Source organism: Triplophysa rosa, linkage group LG25 (genome assembly GCF_024868665.1).
Source record: "Triplophysa rosa linkage group LG25, Trosa_1v2, whole genome shotgun sequence".
Taxonomy (NCBI): Eukaryota; Metazoa; Chordata; class Actinopteri; order Cypriniformes; family Nemacheilidae; genus Triplophysa; species Triplophysa rosa.
In genome coordinates, this window is record NC_079914.1 from 11905287 (window position 1) to 11930069 (window position 24783).

General features: G+C 37.8%; 1 protein-coding gene across 1 annotated transcript in view; it reads left to right on the forward strand.

Moving 5' to 3' along the window:
- si:ch211-246m6.5 (von Willebrand factor D and EGF domain-containing protein) overlaps positions 1 to 24783 on the forward strand; it is a 53967-nt gene that overhangs the window by 14042 nt on the left and 15142 nt on the right. Inside the window, exons 11-19 of the mRNA XM_057326437.1 lie at positions 640 to 842; positions 2277 to 3178; positions 9657 to 9793; positions 11490 to 11651; positions 12615 to 12716; positions 14592 to 14706; positions 19046 to 19296; positions 20613 to 20832; positions 22833 to 22970. Of these exons, the coding sequence (XP_057182420.1) occupies positions 640 to 842; positions 2277 to 3178; positions 9657 to 9793; positions 11490 to 11651; positions 12615 to 12716; positions 14592 to 14706; positions 19046 to 19296; positions 20613 to 20832; positions 22833 to 22970 (2230 nt within the window). The remainder of the gene's footprint in view (positions 1 to 639; positions 843 to 2276; positions 3179 to 9656; positions 9794 to 11489; positions 11652 to 12614; positions 12717 to 14591; positions 14707 to 19045; positions 19297 to 20612; positions 20833 to 22832; positions 22971 to 24783) is intronic.

Consider the following 24783-nt stretch of genomic DNA (forward strand, 5'->3'; position numbering starts at 1 on the left):
ATTTGAAAATCTCTTCCACGCTTACTGTGAACTGTATACTATTCATATTTAGGACAGGCAGATTGTCAGGTTCTCGGTGGAATTGTCTGAAAAGTAAACACAGATCTCATCTGTTTGAAAAAGAAGATTTTACCCTGCCAAGAATGTGAAAGCGTTTGCTCTCCACAGACTTTAGATCTGTCAGCATAGCAGATGTTGCCATTGTTGCATAGTGACACACTTTGAATAGGCAAGTGTTTTGTGATGGCTATATTTATCAAGATTTATGAAACTTGATAGGCCCTGGTTATGCATGGAAATGAAATATTTTTGCATCTATCATATTGTTTAGTTTATAATTGATAGCCGGGTGTAGATTAGACATGCATAGTCTTTGTTCAATTACAGACCGTACAAATAAAACGTTGATTTTACTTGAGCACTTCACAGAAAAAAATCATCTACATCTCGTTGCTTCTGTAAATCTACAACCGTATCTAGACACCAGAAATAGTTTCCAATCAACATTAAATCAATTGGAACCTTTATGGTATTTATATTTATTAATAATGTATTTTAATATTAAGTGTTAAGCTGAAATACACATGCAGTATTGATATGTGTGGATGAACTGAGGCTGTGTTTGTTTGACCCCTGCAGATCGTGTTTGGCTCCGGGGCGTTTGTACGAGCGGACGTCAGCGATTGGGGAATGAGTCTGTCTGTCAGGGCTCCGAGTCGGGACTTTAACGCCACCAGAGGCCTGTGCGGGCTATTTGACCGAAACGGCCACAATGACCTCCATCACCCCGCAAGCACAAGCCACCATGGCAATGACCAAGCAGAATTCATTGAGAGCTGGAGGTGAGAGCGATGTTGTAATATTTTTTCTTTTGAAATATCCATACAGTATATTTTCACTAGAAATGCGAAATGATACGTAATTGAGCTATCTTATAAAGTCTTAAATCGTGTAAGAGATTGTGAGAGAAGTAGGGTTGTCTTTTGTGGAGCCCTGTGACAGCTGATAGTTTCACTATAATACACTGAATTTTACACTGTTTTCCAGTATTAATATCTAAAATCGAGATGCATTTACTTCAGAAACAAAATTACTTATTAAGTCTTGTTTCTGAAAAATAAATGCATAATAATAATAATAATAATAATAATTAATCAAAAATAATACAAAAAAATGAAAATAAACTAGGTAAATAATCAAATTAAATATAAATCATAAAATTTATTGAGTTCTTCCAAGGAACAAGATAAAATCTCAGCTAGTGTGGTAAGAAAAATTAGTAAAACTAAAAAGCAATAAACATCAGGATATTTTTAGGGTTATTTTGATAACAAATAGATATAAATATTATAGGTTATGCCATGCTCTATAATATTTAATTGGGTAGAAATTGTAAGTTTAAATTGTGTTTAAATATAGTTGTGGACAGGGACGGCATTTAAGCCCAAAATTATTTAAAAAAGATTAACAAAGGGCTGTCAAAAGATTAATCGCGATTAATCGCATCCAGAATAAAAGTTTGTGTTTACATAACATATGTCTATGTACTGTGCATATTAATTTTGTATTTATAAATACAAACACATACACAAGTATACATATTTAGGAAATATTTACATGTGTTTATTTATATTTACCAATAATTGAAATTATATATAAATGTTTATTAATATTTAGATTTTTCTTAAATATATGCATGGATGTGTATGTGTTAATAAATACAAAATTATTATGCACAGTAAACAGATAAATATTATGTAAACACAAACTTTTATTCTGGATGCGATTAATCGCGATTAATCTCTTGACAGCCCTAACAATAATAAATAGGTATTAATAATAACATTTACAATAATGATTATTACCATTTTAAAAATATATATATTTATAGTAATTATAGTTTTTCAATATTTTTGTTATAGTATTTATATATTTAAATTGGGTTTGCGCCAATAAACCCATGTCGTTATACGGAGATATATGTTAACATACGGCCATAAGTTTTCTAAGTTTCCACGTTCCAAACTTCCAAAACAAGTTTCAGGAAGTGTTTGTAAGACTGGATGAGCGGTTTAGTCTCAGATTAGAGTTTGTATCAGCGTTTAACCTTGATTTGCTCGCTTTAATGTCAAACGATAATTAAAAGAGTGGAAAGTCAGTAATCTAATGGGCTAACCTTTTTCACACTCTAAATCCTCTCCAGACGCAGCGCTCGAGGGCTTAATTCGAAGGCTGATTTGAGGCAGTCATATTTTTGTTTTATTTCCCCGTGTCAGGATCGCGCCTGGGGAGAGCCTGTTTGACAGCATGCCACCTGCCGCGGATGAGGAGATAAAGTGGAATTTCTGTGCTTGTCGTGAGGGATATAGCCCGTCTTTCCATTCAGAGCACGCTTCAGATGGCACAGTAAACCCGCCTCCGGTTTCCCGCTGCCAATCTCATGACGACGCGGATTACGTGTCCCTGTTCCCTTCCAAAGACACCACGGCAGAGTACGGCGTGAAACGGCGCTCAAACCGGAAGCCGAGGGCGTCGGACGAAGTGCCAAAGTCGGCCCTGAATAATGCTTCTCTTAGCATAGAGGAGCTCGAAACCGAATCATTATTTAACATCAAAGCTCCTCGCTTGAACGAATCCAAGGTGCCCTTACCAACCTCAAGTGATCGACATAAAAGACAGACCCTTGACCTCCTCCCCATTTACACTTTCCGGGCCATAAGCCAGAGCGACCTGGAAAGTTTGGCCTACTTCTTTCCAGATGATCACCGCTTTTCTAGTCGCCCAGCTGCCCACCCGTCCTGGCCGACACCCAGCGGTCTCACTTCTGCCAAAGCTTTGGAGGTCTGCCAGTTGGCCCTTGCCAACTCAACCGTGGGCACGGCGTGCCGAGGCCTGCTGGGTCGGCGACTGGAAGAGGCTGTGAGTCTTTGCGTTCTGGATCTTCAGCTGAAGGATGATTTGGCCTGGGAAGACGCCCTCGCGCCCTTCCTGGAGAACGACTGCGAGCGGAAGTGGTTGGAGAGCAGGAATCAACGTTCTCATGAAGATTGGAGAGCTTCGGCGGATGTCGCAATGGCTCTGCGGTGTCCAAACTTTTGCAGCGGGAACGGTCGGTGTGTGGATTGGGGATGTCAGTGTGAGCCAGGCTATAGCTCTCATGACTGCAGTCTCACTATTAGTAAGTGGTTCATTTATCAGTCTTTTACTGTACTTCTCTAACATCTTAGTTATTTCTGCTAGACATCAACGAGATAACGCTGATATTTCCTCTCACAGAATGTCTCCAGAGTTTAAGGAAAGATCTCAACAGTGTGACAAACTGAGCTCAGATTTGTCAAGTCTGCCATTAAAAGTGAATATTATTGAAGATCTCAATATGAACTCAAACATTTCTCATCAAATTTACCTAAATTCAGATTTTTTTACCTCTACAATCTACATTAATTTTACACCTCCATACTCTTCATGTGTTTTAACAATGGTCTCATTTTTTTCTGTTTTTATTTCTCCAAAGCAGTGTTAGGAGAAACATCTCTAAGAAAGTTGATATTTAAAACACAACTGAGAACTTCATTAAACTCCCGAGCGATAAAAGAGAACCCTGTATAAATAAAAAAAATAATCTGGGTATGACATTGGCTGAGGAAATCTACATTTATTCTTCCTATGAAAAGAAATTTCTGCCTTTTATGAGCCATTATTTCAAGTCTTACGTTAATAAAAATAGATAAAACTGAATTTGCTCAAATTTTTTTCATAGCTCAAGGTGGGTGATTCTCATGAAACCACTGAAACATCATGGCAGTAAAGATTTGAATCATAAAACATACAAAAAGATTATAATAAAGATAATTATGTTCTGTATCTCGGACATAACAAAGTTTTGACATGGGAATTAATTATTTATGTATTTAATTATTTATGTATCAGCATTATATGTTGTAATTTAAACAGATATTGTTAAAAACAATTGGGTGTTAAACTAGATGTTCTCAAATACAAAAAAAGATCAGAATATTCATGTATAATGCAAATTAAGAAATAGTTGAAGAAAGAAGTGTCCAGGACTGATATTCTCATCATCCGTAACGTTTTTAAAAGACCGTTTAAACACACACAGAGATATTTACATGAAGATATTTGAAGATTTTACCCAAGCTTGCGGGGCCCTACGCATTTGCGTGGTGGATAACAACGCTACTGCTTAAAACCAAGATTTCTTGAGAATCACCCAGGTACCATACTGAGTTCTCATCAGGGCCGTGCACAGGGGGGTGGCCCGGTGCCCATCTCAACCCCACTCCCACTTTCGGCCAGGCATCCATTCAAGATCCCTGCTAAAAGACGTCTGTTAACACTCCGCTAAACATCCTCTGATTCCGCTTATCCGCCCCGTGTTTTCCCGCTCGTGGGACAGTTTCAGGAGTTCATCCCATCACTGTAAGGACATTACAGAAAGTGATTCATACGCATAATTAATCATTTGTATTTTTGTTGGTAACGTTTTGCTCCTGGTTTTCTATTATTGATGCTAACTGCTAACAACTACAAACAAAATACAAAATATCCAATTTCGTCTTTTTGAGTTTTGTTTTTGTGAAACTGTTGAGATCTTAAATCTGTTGAAGCTTATTCTGACGCTTCGAAGTGTTTCCATGTAGGAGAAACGAGTGAGAAATGAAATACATTTTAAAGAGAGCTAAAGACATATTAATGAAAGTTGTTTCATGTTCGTGAAAAGGATCTGTTATCCCTAAAAACAAACATGCATGCATCAGCGTGCATTTGGGCGAGTGCAAAGACATTTAGCACATTATCGGCCTACCGTTTCTGGCAATGCCGACAAGTCTCAGAAACCCTTAGGTTCCCAGCCAAATCTTCATATCTATGAGATATTGTTATGTTGGGTATGCCAACAGCTGGCATGGTGCCAGGCGGCCATGTCCGCTCACCGATTAGCATCGTTTAGCAATCCGGTCTAAGCCTCTATCTCGCCCAGGGTTCTTTCCCTCGGGCTGCTTTGGTGACGAAATGGGAGTTTTAACACAAATTAGCAGGCAGATTAGGGAAGCAAAAAAGGGGTTGTTTATCACCGAGTGACGCCTTGCAACCTCTCCGCGAGCAAGGGGTCTGATTTATGGTCACCGCGTCAGGATCAACTTGCAAGGTAGCGCGGGAAAGACGGCTAGATAAATCTAGTTAATTGCCCAACTGATCATCGGTTGATGCCTCTTCTCCATCTGGGAGCTCCATCCATTTATCCATTCTCCCTTTTTTTCTGAAACCCGTCACTCTGTGCACGCCTGAGGGATTTCAGAGAGCTGTTTGCACTTCATTTAGTCAAATGTGGATTTTTGCAAGGCTTCATTTGAAACTTGATTATTTAAAAGTAGTTTTTGTTTTGTTTGGTACTGTTTAGGTTTTTTGTTTTGTTTTTAGTAGAGCATTTTTATTTGAATAAATCGCTCTTGGGACATCTGGATATAGCGTTTTAATTATTATTTTTATTGGAACATTTTTACTTGAATAAATCACTCTTGGGGCATCTAGATAGTAAACAGATTTTCATGCTATGCGTTTTGTTTTATTTTGTTAAGTTAAAAACAATTGTGGAGCATTTTACGGTAATAAATTGCTCTTGGGGCATCTGGATAATGTGTTTTGTTTGGTTTTGTTTTGTTTAGTTTTTGATGTTAGTTGTTTTAATATATATTTTTAGTGAAGTATTTTTACGTAACAAAACGCTTTTGGGTCGTCTAAATCAGTGGTTCTCAACCTTTTCATGGTCGCGCCCCCCTGTAAACCCGTTTAAAGAACTGGCGCCCCCCCCATACTGTACATTGAAGATAGATAAGATAATGTGTAAAATATCTTAGATATAGTTTATGTAAGGAATAATTGACGACGGGCCGTTCAATTATCGAAAGTTAATGCACACCCCGAGGTGGTAATGCGGCCACGGGAAGCGGAGTGGCCGTTACACCTCGGGGTGTGCATTATACCACGTACCAATTATTCCGCTTATACCACGGTCACAACACCACAAGACGTTGTTCCGATACCACAAGACGTTGTTACGATGTTTTATCTCAAGACATTTGTATGGTATTTGTCCCGGAATGCTCTTGCTGGTAGGACTAATTTCTTACGCATCTCATCTGAAGGCGTTGCTTGAGCTGCACATGCAGTTTTCCGAGAGCGAGAGGAAGACAGACAGTGCACGTGCACACGCGTTTGCTTCACTGAGAGTGAAAAGACAAGTATTTACAGTATATTTGATTTGTTTTCGTCGTATTTAACACCCCTGTCGTATAAGAAGAGTATTAAGAGAAAAAAGTGACATGGAGGTTTCTGCGCCAGCTGCGGTTCTCGCAGTGGCATAGAAAGCTTCCTGCGTGTTTTAAGTCCCGTTTACCCATTCCACAGACGAATTTAAGATGTTGTTGTTCTTGTTATTTTTGTGCTTCGTGTTTTATCTTTAACCCACTGATTGTGTCATGTAGTTTGCCGTTACCTTTGATATATGCTTTAGTTTTTCATCTGAACAGTCCTGTACAGTGCTCTCGCCATTGTTGTTCAAATGTTCATGCTGTCCATAAATATTAATAGTTATTTCTTCTCAGACAATGGAATTTGCCTGTCACTTTGTCTGTTGTTAAATACATATTCACTGGTGGACAGTAGGCTAAACTTGGCGAAGTGATATGGAACTGTAATGCGGTCAGCAGACCTGGAACACCTTCATAGGTTTGCGTTTAACTGAAAAATAATGCACACCCGTCGAACGTTCGTCAGCCAATCAGAATGAAGCATTCAACAGCCCCGTGGTATAAATATATATATATATACTGTATATAAAGAAGCAAAAAATACAGATTGATCAGATTATAAATGTAACATACCCTGCTGATAAAAACAAAAGAAACCATCACAGAAATGTACGGTTTCCATTAAAATACCATTGTGAACCATTAGCTTTTTGCATTAAAACCATTACAAAATTGTAGTGTTTTGGACATTATTCCAAAAGGATTAATCTGCCAGATCATGAGAACGGTGCGCATTTCATTGATTTTAACATCGCAATTTATAATACAGACGAAAATAGCGCTTTACAACTTTAACAACACTCAACAGCTTTATACAGCCGTCCAAGTTCAGAAATATATGAAAAGGCACTTTATTAACACGCCACTCCCTTCATGCGCACTCTGAACTCATCGGGAGAGAGAGAGAGACTTGCACGTATTCTGAAATTACAGTCTGAAAGACAAACATACTTACAATCTACCTGTTTCTTAAGATGGTGTAGAGATAATTGCTGCTGCATCCAGAGTGGACGTTTGCATACTTTGTAGATATTATGCTTTTGTGCGCAACCTAAAATTGCACTGCGCAGGACCTACAAAGAGTCTGCGCAGCCACACGCACCCAGCTTCAGACAGAACATTGCGTCCGTCAATTTGCAATCGCGTTCCTCCGTGCCAATGGTCTAAATAATGCGTTTTGTTTAGCTTTTGAATTTTTTTTTTTTTTGTGAAATGTTTTTTCTTGTATAAGTCGCTCTTGGGACATCTGGATAATAGACAGATTTTCAGGCTGCATTTTGTTTTATTTCATTAACTTTTTCTTTGTGTTTTTAATGGAACATTTGTACTTGAATGAATCGCTCTTGGGGCATCTGGATAGTAAACAGATGCCATGCGTTTTGTTTTATTTTGTTTAGTTTTTGATAAAAAAAATTTGTGGAGCATTTTATGAAAATAAATCGCTCTTGGGGCATCTGGGTAATGCGTTTTGTTTGCTTTTATTTTGTTTAGTTTTTGATGTTGTTTTATTGTTTTTTACTGGAGCATTTTTACGTAAACAAAACGCTTTTGGGGCATCTAAATAATGCATTTTGTTTAGTTCGTGATTTTTTTTACAGTAGTGGCACGTTTTTTTCTGGAATAAATCGCTCTTGGTACATCTGGATAATAGGCAGATTTTCAGGCTATGCATTTGGTTTATATCGTTAACTTTTTGTTTTGTTTTTTGTTTTACAGTGGAACATTTTTACTTGAATAAATCGCTTTTGGGGCATCTAGATAATAGGCAAATATTCAGGTTATGCGTTTTGTTTTGTTTTATTTAGTTTTTAATTTAGTTTTCTTTTCTTTTTTGTTTTTAGTGGAACATTTTTACCATTTTATACGTTTAAAAAGGGAAATAAAAATGATCTTCAGCCCACACACACTTAAAAATCCAAGTATATCAGCTATTCAATTATTATAATATAAAAAATGTATATAATGTATGTAATGATACAGCCGCCATGCTTAAATTCCCATAATAATAATAATGCCTTGCAAAGCCCAAAAAAGTATACGGATAATTAAAGCAATCCAATGGAATTCATTGCATCTGCATATCAGTGTTTCCTTCAACATCATAACAATTCGGATGAACTCACTACTGCTTTCATTCACCGGGGGTCATATTCTCTAGAAAGGACTTTTCTCCAATTCTGCCTTGACTCATTTTTCGAGCAGGTTCAGAGAGTCCAATCGCTCCTCATTTATCACTTCTGTGCAAACATAAAGCAGGAGCGTTCGCCCTTGTGGCAGAGATTAAAAAACTCTGAATATCTCTCACGCTGCCTTCCTAGCCGGTCAGGGACGGTGTGTATGTGTGTGCCCGTCCTGTTTTTGTGCTTTAGGCTTGTCTGCTTTAAATCTGCATTTCAGCACTGGAACAGAGTGCATCATGGGAAAATTACCTCTGTGACCTGCTGAGCTGGAAATGTAAGATCTCTGATTAGGAACTTTTACGGCATTAGGGTGCAGTGTTTATTGTTTATTATAATTACTGTTTTTTATTAAAATCACACAAAATTATACCATATGGAAAAAGTTCTTGATGAGGTTAAAATCTTTAAGGACTCTCTGTTGGCCTAATTCTCCATGAACTGCTGCTCATTCGATTCAATTAGAAATGAAGATTTTAACAGAAAATTTCAACTTGGCATACCATCTTAGTTCATCTATTTTTGGTTAGCATCTAAAATACATGATTTAAATGAGCTTCCACTCCGCAGAGATCTGAACGCAAGGTTGAGTTTTGAAACCAGCAGAGACAGAGGTGATGATATACAGCATTAATCATGCATAATGTTTCCACGGCACAGTCATTTCTACCTGTCACTGAAACTGAATTAAATGTTGTTTTTTATAAGACCTAGGAGACGCCCAAACAAGCTTGTATTTACATCTGTGCATTATTCAAGAAGTAGTTATTGAGAATGTGAAATGTGCAGTCCATTATATGTTTAGTTACAAACACACAGCAGACCGACAAGGTCAGAATCGGTCTAAATATTTAGGAGTGTATGAAAGTAGAACGTTGTCTTTAAGAACCAAACAAAATATATTTTGAAGAGCGTTTTTAACCAAACAACACTGGACCTCTTTGACTTCCATTGTATGGACACAAAACCACGGGGACATTTCTCAAAATATCTTCTTTTGTGTTTCACTGAAGAACAAATCATTATACAGGTTTTGAATGACATGACGAAATGTATATTTTTGGATCTTTAAATCTGGATTCGGAAAGCTACACTTATAGATAGACCAGGTGACATTTTGTGTACGTTAATGGTGTAAATGTCTTCTCAGGTCAGCCAATAGAAGTCACGGACCTGGAGAACGGCGGATTATGTGACGTGCGTGAGCTTGACTGTGATAGGGTGAGGGTTTTTGGGCTGGGCTTCATCGACTTGACTGACCTCGCATGCCTTGTCATCAAATTAAAGGTGAGACGCCTCTTTCTTTCTTTTTATCTTTCTTTCTTTCTTTCTTTCAAAACTAAGTTTTTTGTGCGTGTTTGTTTGTTTTGATCACGTTCACACAGCTTGTAAGCCAGTCTTCTTTCATATTTCATCAAAAAGGCTTTATGAATCTAAGCGTGGCTGTTTTTAATACCTGCCCGCCATCTGTTTGGATATTTAATTAAAAGAACGAGCAAAAGACATGGTGGGACATCTGATGAGATAAGGAAAGCAATAAAAACAGTAATCAGTCAAGAGTACGGAACACGTGCTAAGAAAACAAGCAGCAAACGCGCACATAATGGGCTGTAATTACCCGAGGAACTCTTATCAGAGAAATTGGCCGACTTATTAAACGTTCTGTTTAGACGCATCTGAATCGCTCAGACCGTGTTGACTTCATTCAATAACACCTAATCGCCACCCTGTAGGGGATAACTATTCAAAGCGGGCTTCATGTCTACGAAGACGTCTTCTGAGATGCCGCGGTTACCCCTGCTGTATGCTTTACTCATTGTACGAGGAAAAAGGGTTTGCGAAGTAAAAACGAATCGATCAACTTAAAGGAACAGTTTACCCCAAAATAAGCGATTTAAGCGATGAGAGATTTACCTTCATTGTTAGTTTTATTCAATTTTTTTGCTGTCACACCGTAGGACACATTTATGGTTTATTTGTCAACTAACAAATAATGTTTACAAATAATATAATATATATTGCAAAAATTATATATATTCTATTATAATATGTGACCCTCGACGACAAAAGCAGTCTTACGGGAACATTTTTAGTAATAGCCAAAAATACATTGTATTATTCAAAATTATCGATTTTATTTGATGCCAAAAATCAGAATATTAAGTAAAGATTTACTTAAAACATAAAATACTAAGGACTTCATTTGGACAACTTTAAAGGCGATTTTCTCAATATTTTGAATTTTTTGCACCCTCAGATTCCAGATTTTCAAATAGTGATATCTCGGCCAAATATTGGCCTATCCTAACAAACCATACATCAATGGAAAGCTTATTTATTTATTGTATAAATCTCAATTTTGAAAAATTGACCCATTAGACTGGTTTTGTTGTCAAGGGTCTCATATAATGTTTTTTTTTTATTCAGAGCACATGTTTAACTGTATTGTTGGAGGTTAGTGTGAATCCAAAAAAGATTTTTGGATACTGAAATGCCTTATGAAAGCGATGCAATATTTTTTATTTCCTTTTTATATTTATTTTCCTTTATATGTAGCACAAAATTATTTAAAATCTATATTATACATCTATATATGCAATGTGAATATGTTCTCTGCATGTTGTCCACTAATGCAAATTCTGTATTTCATTTCCAAATTCCCTCTCTTCTTTCTGTCATGAGACATATTGCCTGCAGCATGCAGTCATCCGATTTGAGCAAATTAGCTTGACATTTATTATTGCAGTTCTATCTCTCTCTCTATTTTTTTTTCTTTTAAAAAACGAATAACCAGGGGTGATGATTGCTCTAATTTAGTTTGATCTTAAATAGTCTCGTACTGTACATCTGCCAATCCTGCATTTAAAAAAAATCCTAGGTTGTTTCAATCCAAGGATCCAAGGTTGGGTTAAAAATGGACATAATAATGTAATATTTTGTTGATGTTTTGTACGGTGTACACATTCTTCAATACATTTCATAGCAAATGAATGGAATTTGGATCCCAGAGGAGAAAAGGAGAACCAGAGCCACCTTTCTCAGTTCCAGAGCGGTGGAATGTGCCGTCCCGCGGCTTAACAACATGGGTGCAGACACCGTAGACTTCATGGCCGATGATCAGCCCTACGCAAGATGGGAGATCAAGGTACGTTTCCATCTCAGAGACCATTCCATATGGATGTGATGGATTTTCCACTGTCAAAAGCGAGAGGTACGCGGGTCACCGACACCTGATTGTAAAAGAACTGAGACAGTGAACCACACAGTTACATCACCTTTCCTGACTACCTTGCCTCGATATCAAATTGAGAACATTGGCAAAATATGATCACGTAACCCATGCAGGAAGTGTCCTTCACAGTGGTGGTTTGTAACGCGGAAAAGCCGCCCGAATTGATGCCGACCGCGTGCGCCGTTGGAGGCGAAGCTAAATGATGCGTGCGAGGGTGCTTCAAACATTATATCACGGCTAAATCGGTGAGCCGTGAGATGGAGGAGAAGGGTTTCTATACTGAATGACATCCATAAAGCCAACACAATCATTTTAATCATTTTTATGAGTTGTGGCGATGCAGCGATTGAAAAGACCAGTCCGTCATATCTTTATGTATATGGCGAACATAAACGTTAAAAAGTTAAACCCCCTTTTGGTTTTATGTGATATTGTACATATCTCACGACCTTGACCTCGGTTTGGTACCGTATACTGAACGTCAGACTCTCTCGGAGTGGACCTTGATGTATGCGTATGTGCAGTAATGAGCGCTTCGGTGTTTACCGAATATATAAAATGGTTGCTAAGGATAGCTCAAGATGAAGAGAATCATTAACATAAATTGAAATGCCGGGAGAACCGCGGGGTGTCTCTGAAGGTCAGATCAAAGACGTATCAGTGAGGTAATGCATCCACCTCAGCTTCCCTGCGCACATTAATCTGAAGGCTTTTGGGATTAACAGTCACTGAAGGGTTGAAAAATTAACCTCACTTTTGGATTTACACAAGCGATCACAGCTAAAGAAGCTCTGAGATGTTACAGCGATGTGAAAGTCTTATATTCTCTCTCTCTCTCTCTCTCTCTCTCTCTCTCTCTCTCTCTCTCTCTCTCAGATAACTAATGATGGTCGCCTGTACAGCGAGGGGAAGATCTTGACCCTTTACGACGGCATTTGCCAGCTGTGTGCGAGTCCCTCTGGATTCTGCAAGCTGAAGGTAATCATATTTAAACATTTAAAAGCAATACAGTCATAAATCGACTTCCACAGGTCTGTGCTGCGACACGGCAGTTAGCGAGAATGCTTATTGGCCGTAAAGAGACAAGTTTATGAATTTGAATCCTGCTTGTGCCACATCTCGATTCAACTTTATTTTACAGGAATTCAAAACTATTTTTACGATATGGTTAATTTAAAAGAAATTGTATGTTGTGAATCATGAAAAAATCGTTCGATTATAATAAAAACGCAATAATGAAGCCCTGCCCCTAAACCTAACCGTCACTGGTGCGAAAGCAGTTCATACTGAAATATAGAAATGAGATCGTACAAATTCGTACGAATTAGCCACCTGGTAAAATATTTACGAATTGCTATGAGATTTAAAAGAAATTGTACGATGGGAATCATGAAAAAAATCGTACGATTATAATAAAAACGCAATAATGTAGCCCTGCCCCTAAACCTAACCATCACTGTTGCGAAAGCAGTTCATACTGAAATGTAGAAATGAGATCGTACAAATTCGTACGAATTAGCCACTTGCTATGAGATTGCGTTGCTCAATTCTTGTTTCATGTCAGACATCCTCTGATTTCTTGAAAATCTTGACTTTTCCGCATTGTAATACGAACGAGGACTGCACGATATTGACGCCAAATGTGATATTCCATAACTTGCTAGATAATTCAATCCATGATATGCGGTACAATAATGCTTTAGTTTGTAAAACATTATCACGTTTACAAACTTAGTTTGTAAAATCAATTTAAACTACATTGAAATATATTTATAAACTGTTGGCGCCAATGGTCCAGTTACTGTGCGCCAAAATGGGCGACCCAAGTTCGATTCCCGGTTCGTCCCGACCCCGGTACTACATATACTGTATATATATATATATATATATATATACACAGTATATAAAACTTTGTCATAAGCATATTGCAATATTCGTGCGATATTTCAATTTTGATATATTGTGCAGCCTTGTTGTAAAGTTTGTATCCCTGCTTGAAAATACATTTGTAATTGTTTCTACACATCTTCCATGTGGGCCTCAGTTCTGGGCATCAGTCCATCATTTGGAATCTTCCAGTGGAAAATTTCACCGACTTCAAAAATCTGTCATATCTGTAAAATCTGTGTTGTCTTGTAGCTGCTATTAGCGCAGCAGGAAAGCCACGATACGTGACTGTTGGGTGCAGTTAACTCGCACCATGAGAACGTTGCATTGAAAAAGTGTATGTAAAAAGCAGACCTAAAAATATTATCCACGACATCAAACCGACGCTGTAACCAATCCCACAAGCATCTGTTCCTCTGAGTGCAACCTGCCGTCCTCTCCTAATCTTTCTTTCCCTCCTCAATTTCTATCTCTCCCTCAGTTTTTATTCCGTAGGTTTTCTGCCGCCACATGCCGTGTAATCTCAGCGTGAGAGATGAGTTATCTAGGCGGATCCGTTTTGGTGTCTGTTTATCTTCTCTGCTTTGCTCCGCGTGGATGTCCTCCGGGCGCTGTGACTTACATGTCCCTCTGGATATTAGAAACTTGAAATATAGAGATTTTATCAGCTCCGGGCTTTATGCCTTGGTGATTTGTAGCAAAGACAGCCAGGGTTTATCTCAAAGGTTTGACAGAGGAAGCTGGCTTTAGCCACAGTGTAAGTTTGAACTGTAGCTAAACATCACTGGTGCGGTCAACAGGAGAATTTATAGGGCGATCAATGAGACTTTCTGCCTGTCTTTCGATCCTGTAGCTCAGTTGGTCAAGCGTTGCACCACATTCAAGTGTATGCCTGAAGTGACTTTGGATATGTGAATGATTCTTTGCCTCTCTCTCTCTCTCTCTCTCTCTCTCTCTCTCTCTCAGGAGAGGACATGTAATATAGATGGCATGTGTTTTGCTGATGGAGACTCCAGCCCTTCCAGTCCGTGTCTGTTGTGCAACTCTACAGCCTCCAAATACACCTGGTCTGTTAACGAAGGTAAACTAAATTTACATTAGCAAAGGTTATTAGGCTAATTTTATCAAAATGAAAGCTCAATAACAAAATACGCACTTCAGGTTGAAATGAGTGCTCGACCACAACAAATCCCATCAAGAAAATATATGAAAAGTCAGCAAAAAATAAATAAATGATGGACTTTCACAAAATGTGTAACATTTTGAGCATACAGGCTCCTTATCAGACGTAACATATTTTGTAAAAGTTTATTTAAAAAACGATATCTTGGGAGCTTTGGTTTGCCAAAGCTCGAGAAAAAAAAAAAAAAGATCATTTTTTGGATAAAAATGAAATAAATGAATAAGTAAAAAAAATTCTCATGAAAATCAACCAGGGATTCGACATGGATAAATGTCATCACTACATCGCGCTTGTTGTTTAAAATTCACCCAAAATAAACCTAAAATGTTTTTGTGGCTTTCCATGTGTTTACTGTTTCAAGATAGGGGGCGCTGTCACAACTTTTCTAAAGAAATGCAGCATCTACTGATCCAACAACAAGTGAATACTATGCAAATCTAATCTATATCTATATATTAATTGGGTCACACTTTAGAATAGTGACCAATTCTCACTATTAACTAACTATTAACTACGACTTTGTCCTCCTAATTACTGTTTATTAGGTAGTTTTTAGGTTTAGGTATTGGGTAGGATTAAAGGATGTAGAAAAAAGAAATGCAGAATAAGGCATTAATATGTGCTTTATACATACTAATATACAACCAATAGGCATGTTAATAAGCAAGTATTTAATGAGGAATTTGTGTACCTTAATATAAACTGTAACCATTAATTGTTATAAATCAGATCAAGGTGCAGGCATTGACAAAAAAACACAATTTCCCCCGCGCTGAAGTGTTGATGAAAAAATAAATGAAGCTAGCATAAATGTTTTTCTGTTTGTTTGTTTGTTTGTTTGTTTGTTTGTTTGTTTGTTTGTTTGTTAAAAACCAGAAGCGCTGACCTTTCTTTTGATGTTAAATGTTTGTATATGTATATTTTTTAAACTGACAAAGAGTTAAACAGAGTTTAAAGGCAGACGAAATAAAACACAGTGAATGTTTTGACTTTTTTATACAGCCGTGGCCTAGCAGTTACCACACACGCTCCAGACTGAGCCAGGGTGGCGATATGGAAGACATGGGTTCAACTTTGACCTCTCCTGTGCCTCAAAGCAATTCCCCCTCTTTCCTGACAAAAAAAAACACAACAAAACTCAATAAAATGATTTTAGACTGACAAAAGTAGACACGCGCTTAAAATGTCTGATGTTCTTTTCTCGGTCATTCATTATCACGTCTGAAAAGGAAGTGGAACTGAAAAGACGCACGCTGTCTGGTTACGAGTGTGTTTGAAGTTAAACGCTTTCAACTTAAAGTGATAGATCTGCCTTTATAACTGCAGCTAAATAGAGGCAGAATGAGAAGAGGCAGCTGGATTTCACTCGCTGTGAATTTTAATCAGCTGACGCCATGTTCTCAGACTTTAAAGCGTTACAGGAAATGAAGAAAAAGCACTCAATAAAATTGAAATGTGGTTTTGTCTGGTTAAGAAGGCTTTAGGTGTTTAGTGACTTATATGTCATTTTTTACTCACCCTTATGTCATTCCAAACCTGTATGACTTTCTTCTTCTGCAGAACTTTTGAAGAACGTTGGTAACCAAACATCACCGAACCCCATTGACTTCCATTGTATGGACACAGAACCACTAAGACATTTCTCAAAATATCTTCTCTTGTGTTTCACAGAAGAAATGATGACTGAATTTGTATGTTTGGGTGAACTATCCCTTCAAAATATGTTCAGTTAAAACTAAGGACGAATCTTTATAAGAGCATGCAAAAAAGTTTTAACTACACTTTCAGGATCGACGTCTTACAAGTAAACACAGGCCAATTAGCAGCTACACACAGTTTGTTCTTCCGAAACCCAATTTGGAGCAGCAGGTTTGTATTTTAGCACGATCTCCCCCACCTTTGGCACACGCACGACTACACACTCCCATGTACAGAGAGATCTGAGAGTAAACATCTTTTTTTTGCTTGGGCTGCAAATGAGGCCTCGACTGATGCTATTTGAGGGCTCTGTGGACCCCGGCAGGAACGGCTTCGAGCAAGATTACAACAATTCAGTTGTTACACATCTCCCCCACCTTACCCTGGTGGTGTTTTTCTGACGTCTTTTACGCTGTTCTGAGGCGAAAATGAAAGCATGTGCGTTCATTCATGTGGACAAATTAAATTTAGATGAGTCGATTATCAGAATAAAATGTAGGGCTTTAAATGTTAGATTAGCATTTGTACTGTGGCTGAATTGTTGCATAATTGAGCAAAATCTAAGAAAACAGATGTTATGCCGACCGGAAACAATTAGTCAGTGTGCGTATTAGTGTGTATTTGATAACTTTTATAAACCTATATTAAATCCTAAATTTTATAAATCCTAAACACATTAATTCATGTTATTTTATGTAAAAGAGAATCGTTTATTCACAAAAAATAGTTAGCTATCGTTTTGATTTACATATTGAGGAGGAAGTGACTTCATTTGTTGCTAAGTTGGAAAGTTTTACTATCATTTAAAGCAGCAAATCGTAACTTTTTTCAATAAAACTCGGTTTTTGAGCAAGTACAAAAAAATGATCTTTTTACCTTGATTTATAAGTAGAGTTTTTGACAACGATTTTGTGGTTACTTGGCATGATTTGAAGAAAACGTAAAGAGATACGTATAGTAACCTGCAATATATGTTTCAAACAGAGATGGCGATAGAGAGGCAAAAGTTACGACTGCAGTTTTAATATTGATAGCAGATATTATATTTACTATTTATATACGTCAACATGTCACATTCCGCCCAATCACTATCATACATATTATTTGTTTTATTTTGTCTAATAAAATATGTTTAGTCTTCTTTTAGAAACTGACTCCGAAACAAAGGCGGATACAGAAAGTAGATGATAGGTGGGCCTGTAAAATTGTGGGTTGCAAATAAGACCACTTATTGTGGTTATACTGTATATATACCAATAAGAACTGAAGGAGCGTGACTTTCCATCAAGTATGGTAATCGGATATGTTCTGTTCTTCTATCACGGACAGATCTGGAGGTGGACAAATTTGATTTACTAATTCGGAAGCCGGCTGAGTGAGAATATCAGTGAAGGCCGAAGCACAAATGCTGCCATTAGCACTTCACCTTCATTTCCAGGTGCCTCAGTGTGCGTTTCTTCAGCTTCTTTATAAAGACGTGGCTTTTTGAAAAATTGCCACATGGATAGCTGTTTGTTTAGCCGTGTTTGATCGTTGAAAGAGAATCTACAGACAGCCATATTGGCGCGCTGCGTAACTGCCGTAACGTAACTGACGTCACGTGAGCACATTCTTAATAATATTTGGATATTATTAATAAACAAACAATTAAAATGTTTTCATTTAATTTATACAATTAAAATTTAGAATTAAGGTTAAAAAATAATATTAAAAATAATTTTCTTGGCTCTGACTGGGTGGGCCTACGCCACCGTTTTGTAGAATGATTCCTTTTGTTTTTATTTGTTTCTTGTATGTGTGAGAATAGATTCTGTGTGCTGCGTATCGCTTTATTCTGTTTTAAGTTTGTGAATGCAAATTGTTACTGTTTGTTGTGTTTCAACTGTGGGAACCACACTTGTGTTCATAGATGATAGGAGAACAGATTTATGGACTCATTTGATTGTTATTCCACCTTTCGCAGCTCGACGCACGCAAGCCTCTATACGTCATGCTGGTTGCGAATGAAATTTTGAATACGAGTGACATATTTTGCAGAAAGCATTCACATTCGAAGACGGGGCCTGGTTTAGTTTTGTAGGTTTTTGTTGTGGATAATTGCATGTCACCTAAGATGGATTCCAGCTCCATGTTGCTGTTTTGTTTGTCAAGTTTGGCAAGAAATAAGGAGGAAATAACTGTCAAATGCTAAAGCACCAAATCCTCTAAATCACATTTTATCCCATATGTGTCATCGTTCTAGATATTACAAAAGCTGATATTCCCTTCCTTCCAGTTTGTTCCAAGTGAGACTTTTCTCATTTTGCTTTCGAAAACAACAAATCCGAAATGATCTCAGAATCAGGGGGAGATTTTGTTAAATAAATAGTTCACGTTATATAATAGTCAAGTTATATTTTGCTCTATTCATCCAACAAAGTTTCTGTGGCTAATAAAGATTTATATATAAAAATATATTGATTTGTTTTTCCGTCCAAGACCAAAAGTTGTAAGCTGCAGTCTTTTTTTCCCACTTTCAATTCCCCTCTCGTTTCCACAGCTAATCGGCCGCCGACCTTCCACGTGCCGCAGGCCAGACTGCAGACCTTTGCGGGGGAGAACTTTGTGTATCAATTCACAGCCACAGACCCAGAGGGCTCGGCCCTTCTCTTCCAACTGGAGACGGGGCCTCCCGGGGCCTCCGTTTCGCCCGCCGGGCTCCTCATCTGGAGGGTGCACGCAGAAGAAACACAGAGTTTTCAATTTGCGGTGTCTGATGAGTGTGACGCACAGAGCAGATTTACTGTGGAGGTGAGAGATTTTGATGATTTTGACAGATTTTTTTGTTTAGGAGAAAAATGAATTTCCGTGAGAATAGGAAACTACTGTAGTTAGGTCATTTTCGGTCAGTTGTGCATGTTTTTGCTTTCATGTCATTTCATGTTATGCTTTAAAGAGAAGTTTATTTGATTAATAATATATATTTAAGCAAAAAATGATTGAATATTAGCGATCATTAGACAAGGAAAAGTAACCATGGTTTTATTGTAGTTCAAGTGTCTGATTACCATTTGTATTACCACAGTTGGTAACCAGCTATGGTTACTGTGGTGAGACCATAGTAAATTTGTGGTTACTATGGTTTTACTACGAACCAAAATAAAACCAAAAGAGAAAATAAATATAATCTAAAAAAAAGTGTTTACTATAGTAAAACCGTGGTTAATTTCCATAAGGGTAATATTATTGGAAGAGGTCAAATAAAGATAAAATTTTCGTTTAAGGATTTAAGAATTGTTGTTTTTGTGGCCTAACACAGATAGAAATTGTTGTGGTTATACCAGGCTTTTTGAATACGGTACTATAGTAATACCATGCTTTTTTAACATTACCTTCATAATGGTTTTATTTGCACTATTCTGCATTCAAATTTTTCCACATAAACACATGGTATATGAATTAAGTGCCGTGAATATGATATCATCTAGCATGAATTTACAGGGTCACATAAAGTACCACGATATTACCACAGTAATACCATGATAGGACTACCTTAGTTTCCAGTACACACTATTTTTAATCACTGAATACAGACAGCAGAACTCGGCTGGTGAGATTCTCCCGAGTCCTGTGTGAGAGCAGGAAAAGACAAACATTCTCTCCATCTCCTCTGTGGACTCTAGACGGCTAACAAGCATCTGCTTCCTGCCTCACAGCGCTTATTAAAGACTGTCTGTGTTTGAGAGAGGCGTTTGAGGACGAGAGAGGCTGTCTGTAATTATCCAGACTGCCTCGACAACCGGCTGCATTTGTGAATCGGTTTTGGGTCCAAAGTTGAAAGAAAAAATTTAAATGGTTTAAAAATGCATTGTTTGTTATGCATAATATCCACAAATATTTGGACACTTAACGATGCAATAGGTTATCTATGCCTCTCTATCGCCATTTCTGTTTGAAACCTAAAACTGCAGGTTACTGTGCATACTGTAAGTCAAATTGTTATTAAATATTTATATATTTTTTAATACAATTTTTGCTCTGAAACGAAATCAGCTGATACGTCTTTTCAAAGCGAATAATTGTTTCCTATGGCGTTACGTTTTAATATCATGTTTCCATGGTTACAGGTCGACGTACGCCCTTGTGGGTGTGCGAACGGAGGAACATGCGTCACCGACATCAAGCATCCTGCGGGCAGCGGCGAGTACCTGTGTGCTTGCCCTATGGGTTTCCATGGCGACTTGTGCCAGGAGGACCTGAACGAATGTGCTTCTGACCCGTGTGGAGCTGGAGTGTGCGTGGATCTGATCGTCGGGTTTGAATGCCAATGCCCACCTGGACTCACAGGTATAGTTTAGGTATAGTTAAGATTTAGATGATTTGTGCAGTGCAGATATTATGGGATGTCAGGATGTCCCAGTTGCGTACCTAAGAACAAAATGGATGGTTCTGTATGTTTCCTTAAAGCGGCCATTCCCCGTGATGCCAATTTTCAAACTTTAGTTAGTGTGTAATGTTGCTGTTAGAGCATAAATAATAGGCCTATCTGCAAAACGATAAAGCTCAAAGTTCAGTGCCAAGCGAGATATTGTCTTTAACGAGGAAGAGCCGCTGGAGTAGTGTCTTAGTTATCAGAGATTACTTTCACTTTCATCAGTCCTACAGCTGGTAATAAGAATTCAGCTATACACACATTCTAAGATAACTTGCAAATGTCTCCTAGTCAATCTGCTTGTATTATTATCCAACTCGGGTCCAATATAAAAAGGCAAAACTAACGCTTCTGTTATTACTGTTAATTAATATAACCGGTCTGACCCAATCGGTCCGGTGTCATTTCCCTCGCCATAGTAGGAAAAAAATCCCGCTCTCTAACAAAGATTGACGTTTGCACATGCACTAGCAGACCTCCGTTACACTTCGATCGATCCGCATGTGTTTAACTGATGAAGTGAAGTTGACGCCATTGTTACTGTTTATTGCTAAAAGCCAAAGCTTATGAATACACGTGCACTGAGAGGGGGACCGACCAATCACAACAGCCTGAGAAGCGTAAGCTCGCTGATACGGTGTGGGTGGGACATCTTCAGACACACGCTCTAAGCGGGGAACCAATCACGACAGACCTGGTCAGCTTTACCAATCAGAGCGTTTCGGAAGGAGGGATTTTATATAGACCGGAAGAAATCCAGTCGTTTTGTTAGAAGAGGGACATCGGTGAACAATAGACTTGAAATATGTGAAATATAAAGTGTTTTTTGAAACTAGAAACATGAACATCCGTTGTTAAGCACCCAAAAAACATAATCAAAGCTTCAAAAACAGCAAAAGAATGGCTCCTTTAAATCTATATTCGCCACCAAAGATAATGTCTGTCCACGAACAAGTACATCGACAAATCTTTTACGGATGTGATGTCGACAATAGGAATCACCTGTCGCATCACTAACGCATATCACACGAAGATGTTTTATGTAATCGACAGCTTTCCTCTCCACGTTGTTTCAGAAGAAGAGTGCGCTCATAAATAAGCTATGTATGTCTATGAAATCATAAGACGCTTGCTGAATTTGACAAGATAATCGTCGTAACCTCATGCATCGCAACTGCCAGAAACTCACGCAGGCATGACCACGCATTTTTTCGTTTGCTGAGTATAAATGTTTTATGTCCTTTATGTCCTATTCTTTCATTAGAACAGGTATTATTATTAAACCTATAATAATCGTTAACATGACTTGATTTGTTTTGGTAGTTTTGGTTCTGTAGTTCTGTGGTTTTTCTCTGCTACCCCCTGCTGGTAGATGATATAACAACACAATTTGAGGTCGTTTCTGACATAGACATTAGTGTTGTCACGATATCCTGTTTTGACTAGACTGTCATCATAGGCAAAATAATTCACAATAACAATATTATCACGATATCTGTTGTAATTTTCTTTTTGGAGACGGATACAGTCGGATTTATATTACAATTTATCTTTGTATTAACGATAATGTCTAACCGTGTGGAGCAGTTTTTTGATCGATGGATGCACTTTTTAAAGCTTCAAAATGTCAAAATGTATTTTTTTAGGTTGCTTGAAATTGCTTGTGTGCTTGCAAGCAACATTTGGTAGATTGGGAAAAGGTGTAATTTTCCTTGAAAGGCTTAACTTTGAATTTCAGTTATCAGATAAATAATAAACAAATACTTTGTTGTCATTCATAACGTTTTTTTATTTTATTTTATTTAGACACGCTAATGCAACAAACATATACATACCTACGTATGTAATATTTATTACATTTTTATTAGCATTTTTCATCTGTTATGACGTTTATAATGATTTCTGCCCACCACAGGTTTGACGTGTCAGGAGGATGTGAACGAATGCGAGGGAACCCCGTGTTTTCCCAGCGTTACGTGTGTGAACGTCCTCGGCTCCTTCAGGTGCGGCCCCTGCCCTCGGGGCCTGGAAGGAAATGGGATCTCCTGCAAAGGTAAGAACGTTTCCTGTGAAAGTAACATTTCCTTTCAGAGCACGTTTACATCTGGAGAAAGAAAAGAACCTTTTGCCAAGAGCTTAAAAACCAGTTGCAAACAAAAATTTGACCTCTGCTTTGTTGCACATCCGAACGGGAACAAAGCAGTTTTTCTTTTTGTTTCGCCTTCACACGTGGAGGCCAAAGCAACACAGTTTTGGCGTTCCATTCAGGGTCTGCTTCAGGGAGCGTGGGGTGTTTTATTTTATCAAGGTCTCGGCTTGAGAGCTACCCTTTGAAATATGCTCACGGAGTTGACACAGGAAAAAAAAGAAGCTCGATGAATTTTGACTTGTGAGGAGAATGGAATGCAGTTAATGCATGAAAGCATTTAAAGGGAGAGTTCGCCCAAAAGTTATTTACCTTCATGTCATATAAAACCTGTATGTTGTTTGTTTTTGTCTGCACTTTTACTCAAGTGCGGCTTCACACAGATGTGTTTTCCATCCTTCTTCCGTTGCACCTTGGCAAGATGTTCTGCAACTGTCTTGACAGTAATCTGCAAGCTATAAACCTTTACTCAACATCAGAAAGCCCTGTGTTCACAGTTTCCAGGGATTCAATGACTTCTTCATGCAGATCTGGCCTGGATAAGCTATTACAATCACGATCTGTCTGATTGCGGCATGTTAGGCACAAACAGACAAACAGAAGCTTGATGCACTGCTGGCCTTTGATTGTGACGGGCAGAAGTTCTGGCGGCAAGAAATACAATCCAGATGGCAGGAAGATAGCTCTCCATCTTTGTCTATCTATCTATCTATCTATCTATCTATCTATCTATCTATCTATCTATCTATCTATCTATCTATCTATCTATCTATCTATCTATCTATCTATCTATCTATCTATCTATCTATCTATACAGTATCCATCCATGCATCCATCCATCCATCTACAGTATCTATGTATCTATCCATATATCCATCCATCCAGCTGACTATCTATCTATACAGTATCTATCTATGCATCCATCCATCCATCCATCCATCCATTAGTCAAAAGTATGTCGGTACCTAATTTTCATAAGACCCAGTACCACCGACGGAGCGGGTCAACCAGGTACCGATGCTCTGTCTGACAGGTTGTCAGTCGGAAACGTTTTATAGACGCAATAAGACGTTATGAGACCGTTGTACTTAGTTTGATGTTGGACATTCATTAGACATTCGGTTTCATACCAATTAAGCTCTTTGCGCCTGTTATGTTTTGAGCCCAAACTAACTCAGATAGACATAACTATATGCCCTTTACGTTGCACAAGGCTTAATTTCTAGAAAAAAAACGATATATAAATTAACCATGAAAATTGATTAAACTATTTAACTACGTAACATTAATCTATAAAACCAGTACTAAAATGTTCAGAAAAACATGCCTGTTATTGCACAAGGCTCCGTTTTTTGGAATTAGCATTTTATGTATTTTATAATAATTGTACAACTTTTAATGTATGTAATTACATAAATCCATTAAACGACAACAGCATTTGAGGTACAAGTATCAAACCAACTGTAACATATTCAGAGCATTATTCCCTATGATGCACAAGGCTTGTTTTTCTGATTTTAAACTGATATTTTTATATACGGTATACTGATTGCTTATTTTTTATATGTTTAACACACTGTACCTATTTAAATTCATTAAACTCTGACACCGTTACAGATAAAGGTATCAAACACAGGCACAGGATCCAACAGAGGTACCATGAAGAGGCTGCTCAGAGTTTAGCACATACAAAACTTGGCAATGAATGAATGAACAAACC